Raw genomic sequence first — 19,881 nt, 5'->3', positions numbered from 1 at the left:
GCTAATACTCAGTGAAGCTTTTAGTTATTTGAATGTTGAGATTTTACAAGCAAATACCATCCCTGAACTTGGAGTAACTGAAAATGACATGAGTTTTTATGTCATTCTCAAACTTCCTTAAAAGTGTCAGATGATACTGCAAAGGATCATCAGTATCCCTGCAGGATGTATAATAAATCATAAGAGCAAAAGATTATTAAATGGAAGTAAGAGGGCTTCAAGATGCTTGCAAATTAAAAAGTTTGCTACTTTTTAAAAGAAGGTAGTTACTATTTTAGTTTCTTGTAACACCATAAACACTGAAGTGACAAGTATTTTACCATGTGATTTAACAGCAGCCTGGATGAAATTACTGTAATACTGTGTTCATCTTTATTACAATTGTATAAATTATAAGGTTTCAAATGACTACTGTTAGTACGTTTTCTGCACAGAACTTTAGCCTTGCTGAGTAAATAGGAGGACTTGCCTGCCCTGTTGTATCTGAGGTGGAAGACAGTGATGCCAGAGTTGTTAAGCTTCAAGTTGCAGTTTAGCATCCCGGGATTTTTGTGCTGCTGCCATTCCCATACTTGAAGCTGGATACCCTTTAATGTTGTAGCTAATCTATGTTGCTGTTCTTCAACCAGCTGTCAAGCTAAATTTAAGTGAAACTCAAACTCAGGTTAAGTATTGTAAAAGTGAAAAGAGTGTTGTTCTGTGCACCAGAAAGATGAGCTGATAGCCTTTAAAACTGGTAATTTTGGCTGGCCTTGCACTTGCAGTGGTGGATTTAAATGTTTTATACTCCATTATGTCCACAAATGACTTGTAACTAATTTAGTTTGAGGGAGCTGCTGCTTTGGGATTAATGCACTATTGAGAGATCAGGTCTGGCACAGCCAAAGCTCTTCCAAGCACTTTCTGCATAAAGAAAAAAGAAAAATGTTGGTGGGGTTGAAGGGAACAAATGTATGGCCTCTGGCAGCTCCTAGAGCCCTTGGAGTGGCTCAGGTACTTGAATTCTACAGGATAATTTTTGCTTAAACTCTGAAACTGTTTTGATTGTATTTAACAGGAAAAACTTGGTATTTGACAGTCCAAGGTTAATTATTAGCTCTTTCAGTCACCAAACAAAACACATGCATTTGGTACCAATTTCCAGTCTTCAGTAGAACTGTGTAGGGCAGATGGTTTAGCCTGCAGCAGGACCTTAGGGAAATAGGCTGATTCAAGTAAAAGGAGTTAGGAATTTGGGAAGTGAATGCATATTCCAAATTATGCTCTGAAAATCTGGTTTCTTATGGCCCCTTAGAAGTCTGCTGGAAAGGAGCCTTATTTTTTATGGTCTGCCCACTTAAAAATAAGTCAACAGTCACTGAAAGTTAGGAAAAAAAAAATCTTGATTTGAAGAACATGTGAGGATTTTGCTTTTTTTCCACCTATTTTATCTAACATTCCTTCTGCATGATGTTTGGGAGCTGAAATACCACTTATACAATTCCAAGGAATAAGTTCTGAAGAAAACTAATTATACTATTTCCCACAGCAATGCTTAATATGCAAAGATTGCTTCTAAATCTGCTTTCCAGGTCATCCTTCTTTTCTTCACACTTCCATTTTGACTTTCAATGAGGTAATTTCACCCTTAAGCTCATTAGTTTCCATAGGAAATGAATTATAAAAAATGCTAAGTGTGCCATATGAGGTTTAACATCAAAGACATTTCTAGACAGACCATGAATATATGTTGAAGCTGTATTTAGTCTCTGTTGGGTATTCTTTTCAGTGCTGCTGAGTTTCACTTGCTTTCATTAGGTAAGTGTTGGCTTAGGACTTACCTTTTCTTTTCCCTTGCAATTCAAATTAATCTTTAATTGTTTAGAATAAAATCTACTGACTGGACCGTTTGAGTCAAATGTGTTTTGTTAGGGCTCATGTGCCACCCTCCTGAGGGGGAAAAACCCCAACAAAACAGTTCTGAGTAGAAAGAGTTGCAACCAACTGCTCTTAACAAAAAGTTAGAGTTCTGAAAGGAAACTTCAGTTCATGTTTTTCTACTAAGTTATAAGTGGATTTTTCTTGCTAAATGCTATTCTGAATCTTCCAAGTTAGGATGCATTACCTGGATGTTAAATCTGTTGTTTTCCCTTTGAGCCTCCATTCCCAACCAGTTCAAGTACCTGACAGTAAGAACCTCAGCACACCAGATTCTTGTCAGTGTGTATAGCTTCAAGCTTTTATTTTGAACCACTGTTTGTACAGTCAAAAAATAGGGAAGGCCACATATTTTTGTCCCATTTAATCTACCTAACACATTGGCTAGAGGGTTTGGCTAGTATATTCCAGAATAATTCATTTTAAAAAGAATAAAGGTGAGTATTACTCAGTTTTGTTGAAAAGAATACGTCTCTTTGCTAGCTCCATAATGGTTTTTTTACATTTTCCCCCATGCAATTGTGATTGGAATGATTTTTCCCCTTTCTTCAGTGAGTGTTTGGAGTGCTTATCCCACTCACTGCTTGGTTACAGAGCACAGAATCACACAGCAAACCCTGCACTGCACAAGGGTAAAACTGAATCCAAGCCCATGCATGAGGGATGAGGTTTTCTGTCATTAAAAGTGGCAGCATAGCTCTCCAAAGTAATAATAGCTGTTAGGAACAAAATAAATGCCATAAGTAATACTATTTAAAAACTAATCCTAGTCAATATTTACAGCTGAGAGTATTAAAGCGCTTTATTCCACCCAGAGCTTTCAGAGTTTCTTAACTCTGCACTGTGACTTTTTGGAAGAGTTTAGGTAGAAGTTATTTGTGTTTCTGGGGGGGAAAGAGAATATGAGAACTTCAAAACAGTTGCTTTAGCTGTAAGAGGAGGAAAATATTTTATGCATTCTTTGAAGGTACAAAATATAGCACAAATACCTTTTTAGCAGTTAATTTTAGTGAACTGCCTAAAAAAAATTTAAAAAAGCCCTAATCAAACAAAAAAACTTCAAAAGGCAGGTCAGGAACTGAAGTCTCTCCTGGGGTACCTGCAGCACCCACCTGTAGGCACTGGGCTTCAGCATCTTCTAGTGCCAGAAGGCATCACCTTTAAATAATTGGTAAATTATTTTTATTCTGACAATAAGCAGCACTGTTCAATATTTCGTGTTCATCAGGAGCAGGGCCTGTCTCACCACGTGTGTGTGTATATATACATATATGTGTGTGTGTGTGTACAGTCCATGCTGCAGCCAGGGTGTCTGCTGCAGCCCTGTGAATAATTGCCCACATGCTGCTGCAGCAGGCACTGATGGACCTGAAAGGAAACAAACTCCCACAGAAATCTCCTCTGGCAGCAGTTGGGCAAACCTGGTGAGCAAAGTCTGGTCTTTGGTTACACAACAGGTAATGGAGGAGTTGGTGTAAACAACCACCTCATCTTCAGTCTCAGAGAAACTGGGACGGATCTAAAAAGGATTGTTTGCTTTTCTGCTCTTCTGCCACCACTGGGGTACCCCACAGGCTCTGAGGCACAATTCAGGCTTTCAGCAAAACAAATTAAGTGTTGTTACACCATAGAAATGAGTGGTTAAACATGCTTTTATTGAAAAAGCCACTTTTTCCAGCCCTTCAAATGTAACTATTATCAATAATTGAACACAAGTACTTTTCAAAAGTAGATTTTAGTATTTCAAACTTTAGAAATGTAATAAGTAACAGAACATTAAATTACAATGTATATGAATTTAATGCAGTGGAAGTTATTGTTAGAGCACTGAAGACTTCTAAATATTTTTAAAACCATAAATATATTAATCTCTTCCCTTTGAATCAAGTAGCATTAATTTAAACAACAACAACAACAAAAAATACCCACCAAAAAAGAACTAACCAACATGGAACCAGACTTTGGCACTGAACAGAGTCTGGAAATAATAAATGCAGAGACTTGTTTGCTGTTCATGTTTGAGTCAACTGCTAAAGGGCAAATGTGTTTTTGCTTCCACTGCTACCAGCTGCACAGCTTCTATGTCTAGGTAGACATGTAAACACACAGAGAAAATATAAGGCAAAACCTATAGTCTTGTGTTGCATATCTCAGGCATTAATGGTGGCAAATGGAAGCTGTAACAGCAGGTGAAATCATAAATAATTCAGTTAAATATTTCAGCAATCAGTCTTAAATGCCTTCACAGAGAAGGATTAAGATAACTGGATGCACACTGCAGCTAATACAGGGGAAGACTTGTGCAGGAGATTTCTTTCTGGCACCTGTTTTATGACATACTATTGCTTTAAAACAATGTGCTGTCTCAGCTGCAAAATGCAGCTTCAGAGGGAATTGTTTCATTTAAGAAAGAAAAACAATTCTGAATTGTGGGACAAACATGCAGGAGTCTCTTGCAAATATGGAAAATATCACCAGGAGGAAATTAAAATACTGATGGGGTTATTAAAGGCAATAGGACTAGCAGGCTTCCCTTTGGTTCAGTGTTCCATTGAATGCCCTGGATTTGTACTCAGGGAGGCACAGCCATGTAGGGTTCTTTTCTAAAGAAAGTGAGCACTCAAAGTTTGCCCCACCTTAATTTTGTCTTTCAAGTCTTGCCTGCTAAAGGAAGGGGAATAGTTCTCTAGCCAATGTGCGTTACCAGCAATAAATAGCTGGTGAATGTAGGATCAGAGCAGCTGCAAATATCCAAGTGTTGGATGCTGAAGACTATTCCTAGTATTTCAGTGTTTTTGTACACATGCTCCTGTTGCCATGAGGAGTCATTTAATGTAGTGGACTGAGGTGTTCTAAGCCTATGTAGACCTAACAAAGATAAAGCTACATCAGACTTTAATAGAACAAGCATCTGGTATTGGGTTGCTCAGCTTGTCTGTACACTTCTCTAAAGAGTTAGGAGATGAGATAATCTTGCTCTTTAATATTAGAGTTGCTAATGCTTGGTAAGCTTTGTGCTAGACTGTAGAAGTTATGAAATACTTAAAATGAAGTTTACAAAACTGTATGCAAACATGCATGATTGAATTCTTACCCTTGGCTTGGCAAGGCTTGGATTGTACAGGCAGAGCTATAAACAGAAGCTAACTCAGAGCTCCCAACAGAAAGACTCAAGTGATGCCACAGGACAAGGGACTGATTTACATCTCAGATATAAACCACGGTGTGACTGCCCCAGGTTACCTTCATTCCCATCCCAGAAAAGGGGTTCTGCAGTCTGAAGTACCTTTTCAGAGGATGCTTTCTTGTACAAACTACCTCCAAGTCTCATGCAGGAGAAGAGAGATGAGGTTAGTGAGCTGAAGGGGAGATGGCATCTGTGCTATGCTGTGGTTTGTATCCTTGTAATCTCAGTCCCAACAGGTGGGAAGGAAAGACTGCTCTCAACAAAGCTGCCACATGTGACTGCCACACTCAGCTGCTGGGCACAGCTTCTGCTCTGCTCATGTCCCTGTTCCCTCTGGGTTTGGGAACTGATGTTTCAATCTTTCCCAGTTCATCACTGAACTGACGCTTGGCACAGCGTGGGAGCAGCAGGGGTGTCGCAGTTCTGGGAGGGCTCAGTAGTGTCGGCATCCCCACCTGCTGAGCTCTGCTGGTCCCTGGAGGAGCTGGGGGCCTTCCCATGGCCTTTGTATGACGTGGGGGATTTAGCCCACAGGGGAAGGCTCGATGTGAAGGGGGCAGAGCTGTTCCTCTCCGCAGTCAGAACCACCGGCTGCTTCTCTGGCTCGGCTGGAGCATACACAGCATTTTGCTCTGACAGGTGATCTCCACACTGACTAAGGTGTTCTGCCAGGACCAGAGGCTGCTGATCATCCCCTTCTTCAGAAATAACAAAAACTGGTTTGTTTTTGTCTGTTTCTACCATAAGCTCCTTTGTTTTTGAACCGTTGACCAGGTTGATTTTTAGTGGGTTGGAGCTCTCTAGAAGATTTTTGGGGCTTTGGCTGTTAACTGGAGATGCTGTCCCTAGATGTCTTGAGGGATCCAAGGACCTCATATGTTTGCTGTCAGGGGAACTGGCTAAAAATCCAAAATAAGGGTTCCCAAATCTGGATTTCTTCAAATTGCAGGAGGTTAACTTTCGCTGCCTCTGTGCAGACAGAGTGAGGGGATACGAGGCATTACTGGCAGATGAATCAGAGTAAACAGTCTCTGATGCTCCCTCTATCTCAGTGGCTGAGATTACCTTCCTGGTTGGCACACCCTGGGGTCTTGCAGCTGTAGAAAAACCCTGCACAAAATAGTACAAAATTAGCAGACATGCCATGGAAAGCAGCTCTCTCTCGAAACTTTGATCCCGAGAGAATTAAAAGTTAAAATTCCTGGTTATTTTAGAGGTAAGATGCATTCTTTAGCAAAAACCTATGTTATTACCTTAAAAAGGAAGAAACATCCTTTATTAGTTTTGTAACAAGCTGTTGGTTTGATGACTACAGTTAGTGAGACCCAGATATCCCTGCCACACCTACAGATTCCTTGCAGTGCAATAATAATACACCAATTATAATAAATTCAAGGCATAACCAGGGGAAAAAAGCACATGTCAGAACACTCAATGAGATAATCTTGTCTGAAGGCATTTTTTAATGTTCTTCTGGACTGGGGATAATTTCTTAACCAGGTGCCAACTGCTGGAAAATACAGCTGCTTAATATTTTAGGAAAGCCTAGCTAAATTACAATATAATTAGGCAGAGACTTTCCCATGCACCAAAGAAGATGGACTGAGATGTGTTTGCACTGCAGGACAGAGAGGTGAGGCACTGGCCAAGGGGAAAATGTGTTCAAATCAGTGAACAGTGGGAAATACTGGAGCTGAGACCCCAGCATCCTCCCCTCCCTGCAGGACTCACACTGCTGTCAACCAGCTTTGTGAAGGGGCTGTTGGTGCTCCAGCTGCACCATTTTTTCTGCAGCTGTGGAATGGGAGCCAGGAGGTCGTGGAAGGTGCGGGCGCTCCAGGTGCGCTGCCGGGGACAGGGATTGTCCAGCTGCACGTTCCCCTTCTCTGCAGCCCCTGCAGCTGCGGGGTGGGAGCTCAGCCAGTCAGACACAGAGCCCGGGCTTGTGACGCTCCTTTTCAGGTTTTTGTCCTGAAAAGAGTAAATAAAGATCACTCATAGGCATCTTGCATCAAAACATTTTTAAAACACTTCGGAAACAGGCTGTTGGTGCAAGAGACTGATTGATTCAGTCATTCTCAGAGGACTCAGGAATGCAACTTCTCATCATTTCTCTTCCAGTGTGCTGCCTGAAGCTCGCTGGCTTCCCTGGAGGAAAGTTTTACCTTGCTGCCCCAGCTTCGGGTTTAAAGCTGAAGGGGGAACTTTCAGTTAGGTAAGATATAGTCCTACAACCCTCACTAAATATAAGAAATATCTACAGCTTAATTTTACTGGAAGTATTTGACAGATCAGAGCCATAAACTTCACTGTGTAAAACAGAATTCTTCCACTCTGCTTGGCTCTTGGAAGGCTCCAGGTGTGTCTGTCTGGGTGGGGGATGGAGCCTACTGAAAGAAATCCAGAAGCAAGCAGGAAGAGAATCAGAAGTCTCAAAAATGCACAGTTTGGGAGAAAAGACTGAAGTAAGTGGTGCTCTTTATCCTGTGTAAGGGAAAAATTACAAATAATGAAAAATAAAGGGAAAGGAAAAATCTGTTCTCAGTGTCTGTGCTGAATAGAACAAGAAGCACAAAAACTGGATTGGAGCCAAGGGGATTTGCATTTCCCATAAAAAATGCTCTTCAGGTGGACAACATGATTTAGGAGTAGAACAAGACATCCAGACAGCTGTGAAATTGGCATCATCAGAAGGTGAGACTACATTAAACTGCTGTCACCAGCCCTGTGAATGAGCAGAGTTCATCAGACGTGGGAATGGACTATAGACAAATATCTCTTCCATACTGCATAAGTTCTGATGTTGCATTTGAAATCACAATTTTTGTCCTTAATATTGATATAAGCTTAGAGCCAGGAAAGTTAGAGAATTCCTGACATTCCTATGAACCTCCTTTCATTCTTACTAACACTTCACCTGTTATTTAAGCCTCCTGTTACACAACTCTATACATATTTTTAATTTTCAGCTGTGCAAATATGGTTGTCATGAGAAGAATGAAAAATCCATATTTCCAAAGTTTACACAGTCCTTAAAGAGTGTCTGAAATAAATCCCACAGTGTCCTGGATTTTAAAATCCTGAGAAACCAGAAACATGTAATTTGATATTTCTGAGAATCTGAATCTCCCCAGTTTCTGCAAATCAAAGAAACTATTTAGTGAATGTGTCATATTGGAAATGGATGGGCAGAGAGGAGAGAAATTAGCACTAGATCAGAAAAAGAAACTCAGTAGGAAGCCAGGAGAGGCATCAGCCTCTGGATAAGTTGGTTTCAATATTAAGCTCCTAATCTAAGATTTTTTAAAAGGACAGTTTTTATTTATAAATTTTAAGCTGCCTGTCTTCTCCTTCAGGCTGTCTTAGGATTTATTATTCTAATATTATTATAAATATCTCCAAACTGATGTAAAAATTAGCGTCTGGTTTTGAGATAGGTACACTGCAAGTAACTGGGAAGATGAACAGTGTATTTTCTAGACTTTGGAAAATGTTTGTTAAACTTCCATGATCATACTCTTTACTCAAACCTTTGCATCTGAAACTTGCAGTGTCTGATCAGAACTCAGAGATCATGGTCATAAGTCAGCCAAAGGGTGAATGATGCCTTTAACCAAAGGGGATTTAGCAAGCCATGACTATTGGAGGACACCTGGAATCTCCCCAAAAGCCATCCCACCCTCTGTTTCCTCACACCAGTCACAAACAGAGGGGGTTTTTGCTCTCCCAGCTCTCCCCTCATAACACAGGACTGATGTCTTCAAATAGGTTTGAAAAGCTGCAGAGCAGAAGCTGCAGAGCAAAGCCAGTTAATCACTGGCTCAGACCCAGCTGAGCTCAGGCTCACACTCAGTGGGCAGCACAGGACCAAGCAGCCAGATACAATTTCTCAGGGAAAAGGTCAAGATAATTTTTTTAATGAAAGCTCCTTATAATTTAACAAATTCTAGTCAAGCATTTTGCATGAGGTGAGTCTGCTGGCATTATTTACTGTACTGTGAAGGCTCAGGATTTCACACATGTTTTCACAAGGGGATAACTGCTCAGCTCCTGCCAAGGAACGGGCTGGGCTCCAGCAGATATCTCATCCCACTGGCTGGTGCTGGCCACAAAGCCACACACCACATCCTCTGTGAGGCCTGGAGGCTGGCTGGCCAGCAGCATTTCACACCCTAAAAATACACACTAAAAATTCAACTGTAAACACGTCTGACATCCAGGAGCCCTCAGTAACAAGTGGCCTGCTGAGAACCCCTTTGAGTGCAGGTTTGTAATTAATCTGCTGTGCTCAATTTGCACAGCCCTGGAAAGGATGGTCTTCAGCTGTGGGGAAAGACCCAGGGCTTTTCAAAAGGTCCTGCCGTGCTTCCAGCCTTGGTTCCTTGAGGAATTTGGTTGGGAGTATTACCTCACTTGTGTGCTGCATGGACATCACAGAGGAGAAGCCTTCTGACTTAATAATGTGTTTAATTCTTTGGGTTACTTTCACTGTTTTAACACTCTTTTATTTTTTTATGTATAAATGCTCTCTGAAGGTTGATTGCAGAAGCAATGTCAGAATAGAAATGGGGGGGTTGTGTGTATTTGTTCCTTCTGACTGAAGTGGGGAAAGGGGGCAGGAAAATGGTTTTCCCTCCTGCCTAGAAGCTGGATGTGTGGGGCTGCCACCAGGTGAAGCTCTCTGCTCTGGAAAGGACCAGGTTTGTTCAAGGGTGCCCAGTCTGGCTACAGCTCCCAGTGCCCTGCTCCACAGAAGGTCACATTCAGGCAAGAGAAGGCTCCAGAGCTGTTTTTCCTTCTTTCCCTTTTCTCTTCATCAGGGTGGCCAGCTGGAGGCAAAGCTCAGCACGTGTCTTACACCAGGGTAGGAAAATCCTGACCAGCCTGGCTAATTTCCTAATCAAGTGCAGGGATACAGAATGCTTTTGTTTTGTAAACTGTGACAGAAGTATTACACAGCCTGTCCTGGGCATGTGAGTTCCTTGTGCTGGTTGTTTATCCTCTTTATCCTGGGAAAAAGAGACAGGACACTGGAGAAGAGAATATTGACCTGGGAAAGGCTCTAGCAGACACCTGCAATGGATGTGCTCTGTCTGCTCTGTCTCTCTTCTCGAACTTGACGAGGTGACAGCCAGACCCGAGGCCTCTGAGCCATCATCTGTTTCTGAACAAATAAAGGACCAGGAGCCCAGGGGAAAGAGCCAAAATAAGAGAGAACCTGCTGAATCAATTCAGGTTTCTGTCTGTGAATCTGTGAGGGCCTCAGTGCTTTCACTTGAAGTATTTGATTTTTTTTTGAGCCTAAGCTGTTAATTTTCCCATCAGCTTGGTGAGACACTCTCTGCCAAGCTGAGGAGCTGAGTAACTTCCCTGATCACTTGGAGGGGTGGGCAGGAGCAAGTCTGACTCAGGTCTTTCAGTTGCTACAGGTGGTAATTTTAATGGAACATCAGCTTTGCCAATTAACATTTCTGCAGGTTGTTCCTGCTGTCTGCTGGCAAACATCTCCACTATTTGTTAGTAGGGTTCTGCATTTGCTCTTCCCAAAGCTGGGAAGGTACTGGCTCAGGGGATCACAGTCCACATCATTTGATGGCAGCTCAGCCTGAGGGGTAGGAGAACGGCCTGGTTCAGTCCCTGCCTTTCTGGAAAGTGGGCATTAGGCAAAAATGGACAAGTGCTGTCCAAGAGGGACATCCTGCAGCCTGCTGGAGATGCTGGGGGATGTACCTGTATCCTGTAGGTGGTAAAGCTCAGCCCACTGGTCCCAGGTCCAGCAGAAATGATAAACACTTCATCACTCCCAGTCTCAGTGGTCACTGCAGAGATGGAGGAGGGCACATCTGGGTCAGTGTCCTGAGGAGACCGTTCTGTGCTGCCTCTGCAGGAAGTGGCTGAGCAAGGAAGAAAATCAATAAAGACTGATTGCAAGAGTCCAAGACATCTGTTTCCAACTCCTCCCTCCCTCACTAGACAATCTAGAACAGCCTTTGGCTGGCTGTTGCACCAGCCAGAAAAAACTCAAGTCAACAGTTTGCTCTCCTGAAACTGCAAGCTTTTAAAAACAAAACAAAAGAGGAGAGGAGAAACACCCTTGGGTCTGCTTTCTAATAAAAACAGACATGAACTGAAATTCCTTGTGTTAAACACATGAGGTTGTGCTGCAGATCAGAAACTTACAAACTCGGTCAACTCATTCTTTATTTTTATTTACTCATACCTGCCAATATTGGGAGCTGTAGCTTTTGGTTAAACCCCAGTGAATCTGCTCCTACAGGCAGCCTGATGCTCCACGGAGGGGATGTGTGCCTGCATGTGTCCCCAAGGCCTGTTCTCTGGTCCAGGCAAGGAGAACTCTGGCCACAACCTCCTCAAGGAGATGGGAAGCTGTTGTGGCTGGAAGTACAGAATTAGCTTTTTGTGGAGATATCCTTGTGAAAGCTGAGTGTTCACTGGGAAACTGAGGGTGCGTCACAACACAGCAGAAAGTCTCTCCCTGTTGGTCTCCACTAACCAAGGGGGGCACTGGGGCAGTTCATGTGTTGTGAGTCAAAATTGCAGCACGTGACATTCTCTGCGGTTTGGCTGGGATGCTTTTTCCTGGAAGGACACTGTGAGGTAAATGTCACCCAAAGCACCTCCATCCATCCAGACCCACAGAAACAGGGAGCTCTGGGAGCTGGCGTGGCCAAAGACAACCTGAGCATTGTAAAACCCCTCCTTTCTGGACAAAGTCAGGCCCAGGGCAGGTGAATCTCTTCCCCAGTTGATGGATCTGTGTAGGCTGTTTGTAGCAGCCTGAACCCAGCACGTTTGCTCTGCTAACCCAGTGTCTCTGCAGTGCCATGTGCTGTGACAGCTTGTGCTGGCAGCGCTGGAGCTGTGCTTGCGGGAGCTCCTTGCCAGGGGAATTACCCTCCCGGGAGGGGGAGCAGCCAGGGACAGTGCCCACAACAAAGCCTTTCTGCTGTGGAGCAGCTGCCCAGCTGTGCACGGGCGGGACAGTGGCAGGGCTGTGGGGAGGGAAGGATCTGATGAAGGATCTGATGGAGTGTCCCGGGCTCGGGGCTGCCCCGCACTCACCCGCCTGCTCCCGGCTCACAGAGTGGTTGTTGTTTTCATTCTCCTGGCTTGGCACCACCAGCTGGAGCTCATTGATATCGACAGTGGAGTTCTGGATCCTGTTCTACAACTCAGAACATGCCCCAGTAAACATCGTCAGACAAACAGTGCAACAGCCAACATGAAAGAGAGAAACAGCAATTGCTGAAGCCATTAGCACTAACCTCCTGGTCACTGCATGCGTTGGATGAGCTCCTTTTGGGGCACGTTCTCTGCCTGGAAAGGAGAGACAGCAACAACAACAAGAAGCCCTCAAGTGAGTTAAAGATCCACAGCAGGAAAGTTCTGGGCTCTGCTCATCCTGCGAGGGGAACCCAGCAGGTTATGAGCATCCAAAATACTTGCCAAGACTCAAGGCAGCAAGGCCTGTAAACAAGGGGAGAAAATGATATGCTCATGTGGTGGAAAGCCAGCTGAAGAAGAGAAGAAGCTGTCATCTTCTTCCTCTGCTCATGCAAAAGCAGGAGCAGAGCTCAGACCTGTGCCAAGTCCCACCAGGCTCCCCCTGACAGCTGCTCCTTCCCATCAGTGACTGAACAGCAGGACTGAGATCCCTCAGTCTGGGCAGTGACATCCCTCTTGTCCTGCTAGACAGAATATTTCATCTGCATAGCTAACACTGCACACTGGGTTATATTTAGCAAGCAGAGAGCATCAGATGCTGCTCATTTGTGTGACTGTTTCAGTAAAAGGCAGTGCTGTGGCAGATGATGATGGCATGAACGTGCCTCTTGGCTGAAGGGAGACACATGCATGTTCTTAGCCATTTTTCACATTTTTACTAAAACTGAGATTACGAAATAACTAGAGTTATAAACTTTTGGACAAATAAGACTTAAAGACATCACAAAGAAAGGCTGGCACTGGTGGACCTGATAATGACTGAAACAAGGGTAGTCTGTGCCCCGTGGTTCTCCAGGGTACAATGCAGATGATGGGATGCAACCCAGGTCATTGCAAAGGCAAATTCTCACCCCAGGTGATGGATGGGCAGCAGGCAGTGACTGGCAGGGCAGCTTGGCTGGGGAGAGATGGCAACACTGAAGCCTTGATGGAGTCACTGCACACTCAAGGGTTGGGAGGCTAGGCAGACCTAAAGTGCAGCTGCAATTCATGGGTTGCAACCATACAGCCAAAGTTTGACTGCATAGGCCAGGATTAAAATTAAATAAGATGGATGTATCTGTTGTTCCTGGGGCTTGGGAAAGAAAATTAAAAATCCCCCATTACTCGAGCCAGGCTTCATGGCCAAAAGTAATTAGAATTATTGGCCAACTAACAACTGAAGCTTTCATTCCCTCCCCAAGTAGAAAACAAAAGCTGCAGTGTGGCAGAGACTTGGAGTTTCCCCAGAGAGCTTTGCCCTGCTCAATGCAATGAGCCTGAGCAGATACTGCTGATGACTTGGTGCACTGGAGTGGCAGTGGGTGCCAAGCCCATCCCAGGCCATTTCTACTCCTGGCAAGGCTGAGCCTGCTACTTTTAGCTAAGCAAGACCAGCAGATAGAAATGGAAAAAAAATCAACAGCTGAACCTGATACCAGAGGAATAAATAAAGTAGGAAGAGAAAAGAAAGTTGAAGGCAAGTTTACAAGGCCAAGAGCTTCCAGGTTCCTCCTCTTGGCATCCTCTGCAGTGCCCAGTCCAGCCAGGACAGTGTCCCTGTGCCTCAGGGGGCTGTTCCCAGTTCTGAGCGTGCTGCTCTGGTAAAGCAGCATCATCTCCCCCAGCCCACCCCGTGCCACCCTGACATTTTCTGCAGAGAGGACAGACTGTGGCTAATACACATTTGACACCTCATTTCAAGCCCCTATTCAGTACAAGAAGCATAAAATAGAGCTTGATGGGCTCAATCTAAAAGAAGTTTAGTGCTTAATGGCCTCAGCAGTCTTATTCTGAGCTGCATTAAAACCCACAGCTGCCAGTTGTAGGCAAGCTCCAGCCAGTGCCAGTGGTTCTGGGGCCAGAGACCAATGCTCTTGCAGCAGTTAGCACAGTAAAGAGGGAGAAAAGGCTCTCCCAGTGCAACACAGGTGAGGGAACTCAGCACAGGTCATGGCATCACTGCCACCTGGTCTCTCTTAAATGCTCTGATACAAAATGGAGTGGTGTAATCAAGGCTTCCCAGGGACAGCATACAGGAACACAGGAGGCTGGGACAGCAAACACCCTGTCAGAAGGCTAAAGGAGTAGGGGTAGATTCTATTCAGTCAATAGCTGCTAAGGTATAGACATCTTCTTTAAAATAAAAACAGCAAAAGAAAAGAGTTGTAGAGCAATGAAGAGGCATAAATAGCAGAGTTAAAAGAAGCAAGCCTAATCCTGTGCCACAGGGACCCCTGTAGGATGTGTTCCCAGTGACCAGAACACACAAACATTGCTGTGTGGGGCTGAAGCCCTGTGGACTGTTTTTCCCTGTTGGTCAGCAAGAGCAGAACATTATTTTGTAAACATCTAACAAGCAGAAAGCCAAACTGTGAATGTGAGCAGCATGGCCTGACTTTCTAAACAGGCTTTGCAGAGGAAACCTCAGCCAGTGGAGCCTCAGATTGCCGGTGCACTTTTTGGGTTGAATAATACTCTGCTTCATGGATTGTTACAGTGAAATTAAATAGGGGTATTGGAGCAGGAACAGCCTACTCAACATGTGTATCAGCCCAGACTGCTGCCATAGCAAAGGGAGCCTGTTTCTGTCTTTTCTGAAGATTGGCAAGGGTATAGAAATAAAGTATTTGGTATCTGGAAGACATTTTCCACCAGACTTTTTCCTTTAGAGCTAGCAAAAAATTGTGGTCTAAATTAGTGCTCTGCGAGCTCTTTAAAAACAAAAAGGTTAGTTAAATGTAGTACATGCAAATTTAACTCTTACAGCTACAAAAAGCTCAGACCCTTAAAGCAGGAATTTCAATATATACAGCACAGAGATGATATTTAAGCTTCACCACTGTGCCCGTGTTCTCTGGTGCCCAGTGTGATTGGCCTGCATTTCGTGTTTATTCTGCCAGAGCTAAAATGCAAAGGGCACTGTTTGTCTCAGTTTACCTGATGTTTTCATGGAAGTCAAATCATCTGGAAAACGGTGTTTATTTTGACAAAAACCTGGGGAGAATGGGCTCTGTTTTGAATTCGTTGGAAGGGAGAGAAATAAATCACGGTTTCTACAAAAATGTTTTCACTCGGGAGTTAGAAAAATGCAAACATATGCTGGGGGGCGGAGAAGTGTTCCTTGGATAGATATAGAGAAAAGAAATACATAAAAGAAAAGCAATTGACTATGGAGGCATGCTTGTGTAACTGTTAGCATTTAACTAGTTAGCATCAGGACCTGGAAATCCACAACCCAGCCTGACCATCAGCTCATTTGACTGGATTGCTTTGGATTGCATTTGGGAGCAATGAGAGCTACTGCAGCATGGCTCTGGGCTCTTCCCCAGCATCAAAGGGATGTGCAGATGACTTCTTAGCACACTGAATGCATTGGATTTAGAATTCCTGCACAGCCTCTTGGATAAAATATGCTACAGATGGGAAAATATTTTTAAATCTTAATTCTATGTGGTAATACTTTGGTTATTATTTACTTTTCTGCAGAGTGCTAGTGATGGTTAGTTAGAGCCAAACTGTGGGATCTCTGTGAAAAGATGCGGTGACTGTCAGCTCAGCCTGCTCAGGAGACTCAGGGAAGGATGATCTTTCTCTGCTGAACTTGTCCATCAGCCAAAAGCTGAGGTTCAAAGGCACCACTGCCATTGAAACAAAAAATACCCAGGAAAGTCCTGACTGTTCAGGTATTTCTGCAGGAAAAAGAAAATACATCTGAGGTTCAGGAGCTGTAGAAGTAGGAAAGAAAACTGAGGAGCCTAGGGCAGGAGCAGTGAGGGGCATTGACTCCCTCTGCACCCACTTCACCACATTTGGAGGACAGCAGGAGTTAGCAGAGCAAAGGGAAGGTCACTCTTCTCTGGAAATGTCACTCTCTTCTGGTCATTTCCCTGTGGACAATATCACATGCTTCCAAGGCTCTGGCATCACCTTACCTGCAGGCTACGCAGAGGGCAGAGAGCAAAGCAAGAGCAAAGACAACAATTCCTGTCGCAACTGCCAGCAGCATCATGTTTTCCTTCCTGTCCTGCCTCACAGCACCCACAGGGCTGGGGTCACTGATGTTCCTGTACTCGAACAGCATCGCAAAGCCTCGGCCCCGGTCCGTGGTGGTGATCAGCTCCATGATGACCTCGACCATTTCCAGGGATGAACCAAACACCATGGTCTTGTTTACAGGGGAATTTGGGCCACAGAAGCGAGAGGAAAACGTGATGAGATCGGAAACGTATAACACATCATGGGGACAGACATCCCCTGCTGACTGAGGGCTGGAGGAGATTTCCATGGGCAGTGCTGTTGAGGGAAGAGTCCAGCTCTCTGCTGTGACTTCATCTCTCTCACTAGCAGCTAGGTGGGCAAGCAACACCTTCCCTTCCAAATCCTCTCCTGTTTCCAGGCCACTGGTGTTTTGCCTCTGCATTGAGGCACTACCAGCCACGGGGAATGGCAGCTCCTCTGGCTGAGCCTTGGAAATTGCTTTGGGTTCCTTCATCTGCTTCCACTGGTTTTCTTCAGATGCTTGTTTGGCTTCATTTTTTTTTGAGATGGCTCCTGGAAGCTCATCCAGGTGACCAGCAAGGTCCTTTGACTGGTCTCCAGTGCTGCTGAGGTTCTGAGCCACCTTCGACGTCGAGCTCTGGAGAGAGGCTTTTGTGGTGTGGACAGCAAAGCCCAGGTTTTCCTCAAGAGAAGGCATGTCCTTATTTTCTGTTGTAGCAGGGGCTGAGAAGCCATCCCAGGGGGTTGGAGTTTCACTAGAGCTCTCAAAAATGTCAAAGTCAAATATTTCCAAGATGAGATGGGTCCTCATGGGAATGAAGAACTGCCAGACGCAGTGTGTCCCTGGGTAGTAGTTGTTTGGAAAACCTGGTGACAAAATCAGGCCTCTTTCCATTGATTCCACCACTGCACCACAGGAGTAATACACCTGGGAAATAAAACAAAGAATCTTACACCTTGCCATAGATTACAGCCAGGATGCAGCCTGCCAGACCAATGGAAGGTCCAGCTCTTTTCTTTCCCTTCAGAGACTGGTTAAAGATACCCCCAAGACAGGGAAACTCATTAAGCTTGTGCAAGTCTTAGCTCCTACTTTTGTGAAGCATCAATCTAATGTGGGAAGCCACTCTTAGAGACTATGGAAGTGCATATTGGATGGTCAACCTCCAAGAGAAATATAACCCACGTAAGTAATTCACATAATTCTCACTTCCTACTACTGATAATTTGTGCTGTTGGCAAACATATAACTTTTTGACCACACAAATGTGTTGCCCTAAACAGTTGGTTGTGTGAGAAAAACCTTAAGAAGCTAAAGGAAAAATGTGTCACAGCATTTAAAACTCTGTGTTATTTTCATTACAAAAACATTTTCATGTAAAAAAAGAACCTTTGCATTAATGATCACCCATGATTCATCCAACCAACTCATCTTCTGTTTCAAGGACATTCAGCCTTATTTACTTCAGTAAAATGTAGCTGCTTTTGATTGGTCAAATTGTCTCTTTTTCAAGTGCAAAGCCTCTCAAAATAGTGACAGCAGCTATCAGCTCTCACCAGTAAACCAGCAACCAACATGCATTTTACATAACACAGTGACAGTTCCATGTAAATCTGCTATTTCTTCCTTCTCCACAAATAGCCTCCAGCCTCCAAGGAGGAAGGAAGTCCATAAATGGTGGCCATGAAAACCATGCTGTGCTTTTCTAAAGGTGCATAAGCCTGCTTTTGCACATCATATTTACAACTACCTTCTCCCAAAGCCACTCTCAGAGCCTTTTTTCAAGATTCTTTCATAAATTTGCAGAGCACAGAGCCCAGTCTGTGCCTTAGGCAATTGTTTTTGAAAAGGGAAAGAGAAAAAAACCCAGAAGTGCTTAGGTCACAAGCCTGGTCTAGGAGCATGGGTTTACAAGCATTAATTGGAAAAGAAAGGGAATGCTTTGGGTTTGGTGTGGTTTTTTTATTGGAAATGATTAGTTGTCTTGGTCTGTTATCTATTTAAACACAAAGGAACTTGGCAGTAGAACAAACGAAGCTTATGAAGTCCATATAAAGCCACAAAGATCAAAATACTCCAGATTTTTATTTTCTCTTGGTCCCTCCCCTTGGCTCATATTGAAATGGAAAGAAAAAAAAAAAGGAACACCAAATGTTACAAGCTCCTAAATAGAAACAAAAAGCCAGACCTGTTCTATGAGGCACAACCTTTGTTTTGCAGCAGGTGCTGCTGATATTCTGGGGGATTTCAGGGTGGATGCAGGATGGCCACAGAAAAGGACCAAAACAGTAACGTGGGTGGAAACTGTGTTCTGTATTCAACTTGGAATCCAATATTTGACTTGTAAAAGTGTCATCTAAACCAAAGCTTATGTTAATTACAGTGGAATAAACTACAGGCTGCTCATTTAAGGCACCTGGGCTGGATTATGGCTGGAACTCTCAAGTGGAAAAGAAACCACATTGATTGCCACACACATATTATTCTCTGTCTAATGCCTCAGCAGTCCCACATGTAAAACCAAAACATATTAATAGAAATTTACTGATCTTTTCTCCAGGAGGTAAATGGTTGGGGTTCGGTCTGGATTGGTTAATTCATGGTAAAAATCCAGGGGAAACAAGCAAAACTTTATGTCAATTTAAGAGGCTACAGGTCCTAACAGCTAGATCCATTTACTAATTCCCATCAGAATTATAGATACAGTTGTTGCCACTTGGATTTTACTGAAAACTTGCTGATTTCCAGTGAATATGCTCCTATCCTCAGGGAGAGGATGCCTCTTACACTTGAAAGAAGAATAGAGGGATTTTCTGTTACTTCTCTTGTATTCCTTCCCTTCATCCCAGCATATCAGTGCAGTCTTGCCTTTGTTCCACACGAATCTTCTGAGCTCACTTTTAAACAAGTATTTGCAGAGCAAGAAACAGTAAACACCACCCAACTTTTGCCCTAAAATATGTGCCCAGTTTAGGAGGCAGGATGTGCACCAGCACTGCTGCTCTCGCAGGGCGGCACTCCTGGATGTGGGAGGATCACAGATTGGCTCAAGCCTCCTTAAATTAGCAGTGATTGAGGGCTGAGATTTTGTTTTGTGGAAGATGTGAGCTGATCCAGTTGCCTTTTTTCAGACACTGAGAAGGCGCTTGGAGGCGTTCGCAGCCCCTCCTCTACTACCAGGAGCCTTTGTTAACACCCCAGAGCTGCAGCCACCAGATCAGGGGGTCCTGTGGCATTCAGCACCAGAGAGCTGAATGGGGAAATGCATCCCCCCCCAATTCATCACCCCCACCCTCAGGATAAGCTCCCTTTCCTGCCTTCACTTTCACTCAGATCTGTCAAATTGTCATCCTTTGAGAAGGAATATCTCGCACATTCTGTGTACATCCAAGGAGTCTCAGATGCAAGGTGCCTCTTGAGCCACCAGCTAGCTGCAATGAAAACCCCAAGAGCTGCCCTGCACCCCCAAATCTGGGCAGAGGAGGAAGTGCAATGTGTGAATTCCAGAAATAGGGCTGAAAGGTTGTGGCAGTGGGGGAATTGTTAATTT

General features: G+C 44.0%; 1 protein-coding gene across 2 annotated transcripts in view; it reads right to left on the bottom strand.

The window, feature by feature from the left end:
• Positions 1–3,435: 3,435 nt before the first annotated feature.
• The window catches only part of LOC115909735, a 31,560-nt gene continuing 15,114 nt past the window's right edge, over positions 3,436–19,881 (bottom strand). For both annotated transcript variants that reach the window (XM_030959266.1, XM_030959267.1), the window contains exons 2-7: positions 16,264–17,258; positions 12,391–12,442; positions 12,188–12,290; positions 10,835–10,998; positions 6,836–7,075; positions 3,436–6,214 (exon numbers count right to left, since the gene is read on the bottom strand). In XM_030959266.1, coding sequence (XP_030815126.1) covers positions 5,477–6,214; positions 6,836–7,075; positions 10,835–10,998; positions 12,188–12,290; positions 12,391–12,442; positions 16,264–17,258 — 2,292 coding nt within the window. In that variant the 3' untranslated portion in view covers positions 3,436–5,476. The remainder of the gene's footprint in view (positions 6,215–6,835; positions 7,076–10,834; positions 10,999–12,187; positions 12,291–12,390; positions 12,443–16,263; positions 17,259–19,881) is intronic.

This window comes from Camarhynchus parvulus, chromosome 15 (genome assembly GCF_901933205.1).
Source record: "Camarhynchus parvulus chromosome 15, STF_HiC, whole genome shotgun sequence".
In the NCBI taxonomy this organism is placed as follows: Eukaryota; Metazoa; Chordata; class Aves; order Passeriformes; family Thraupidae; genus Camarhynchus; species Camarhynchus parvulus.
Note: the sequence above shows the minus strand (reverse complement) of the source record. Positions and strands in the feature narration are given on the sequence as shown.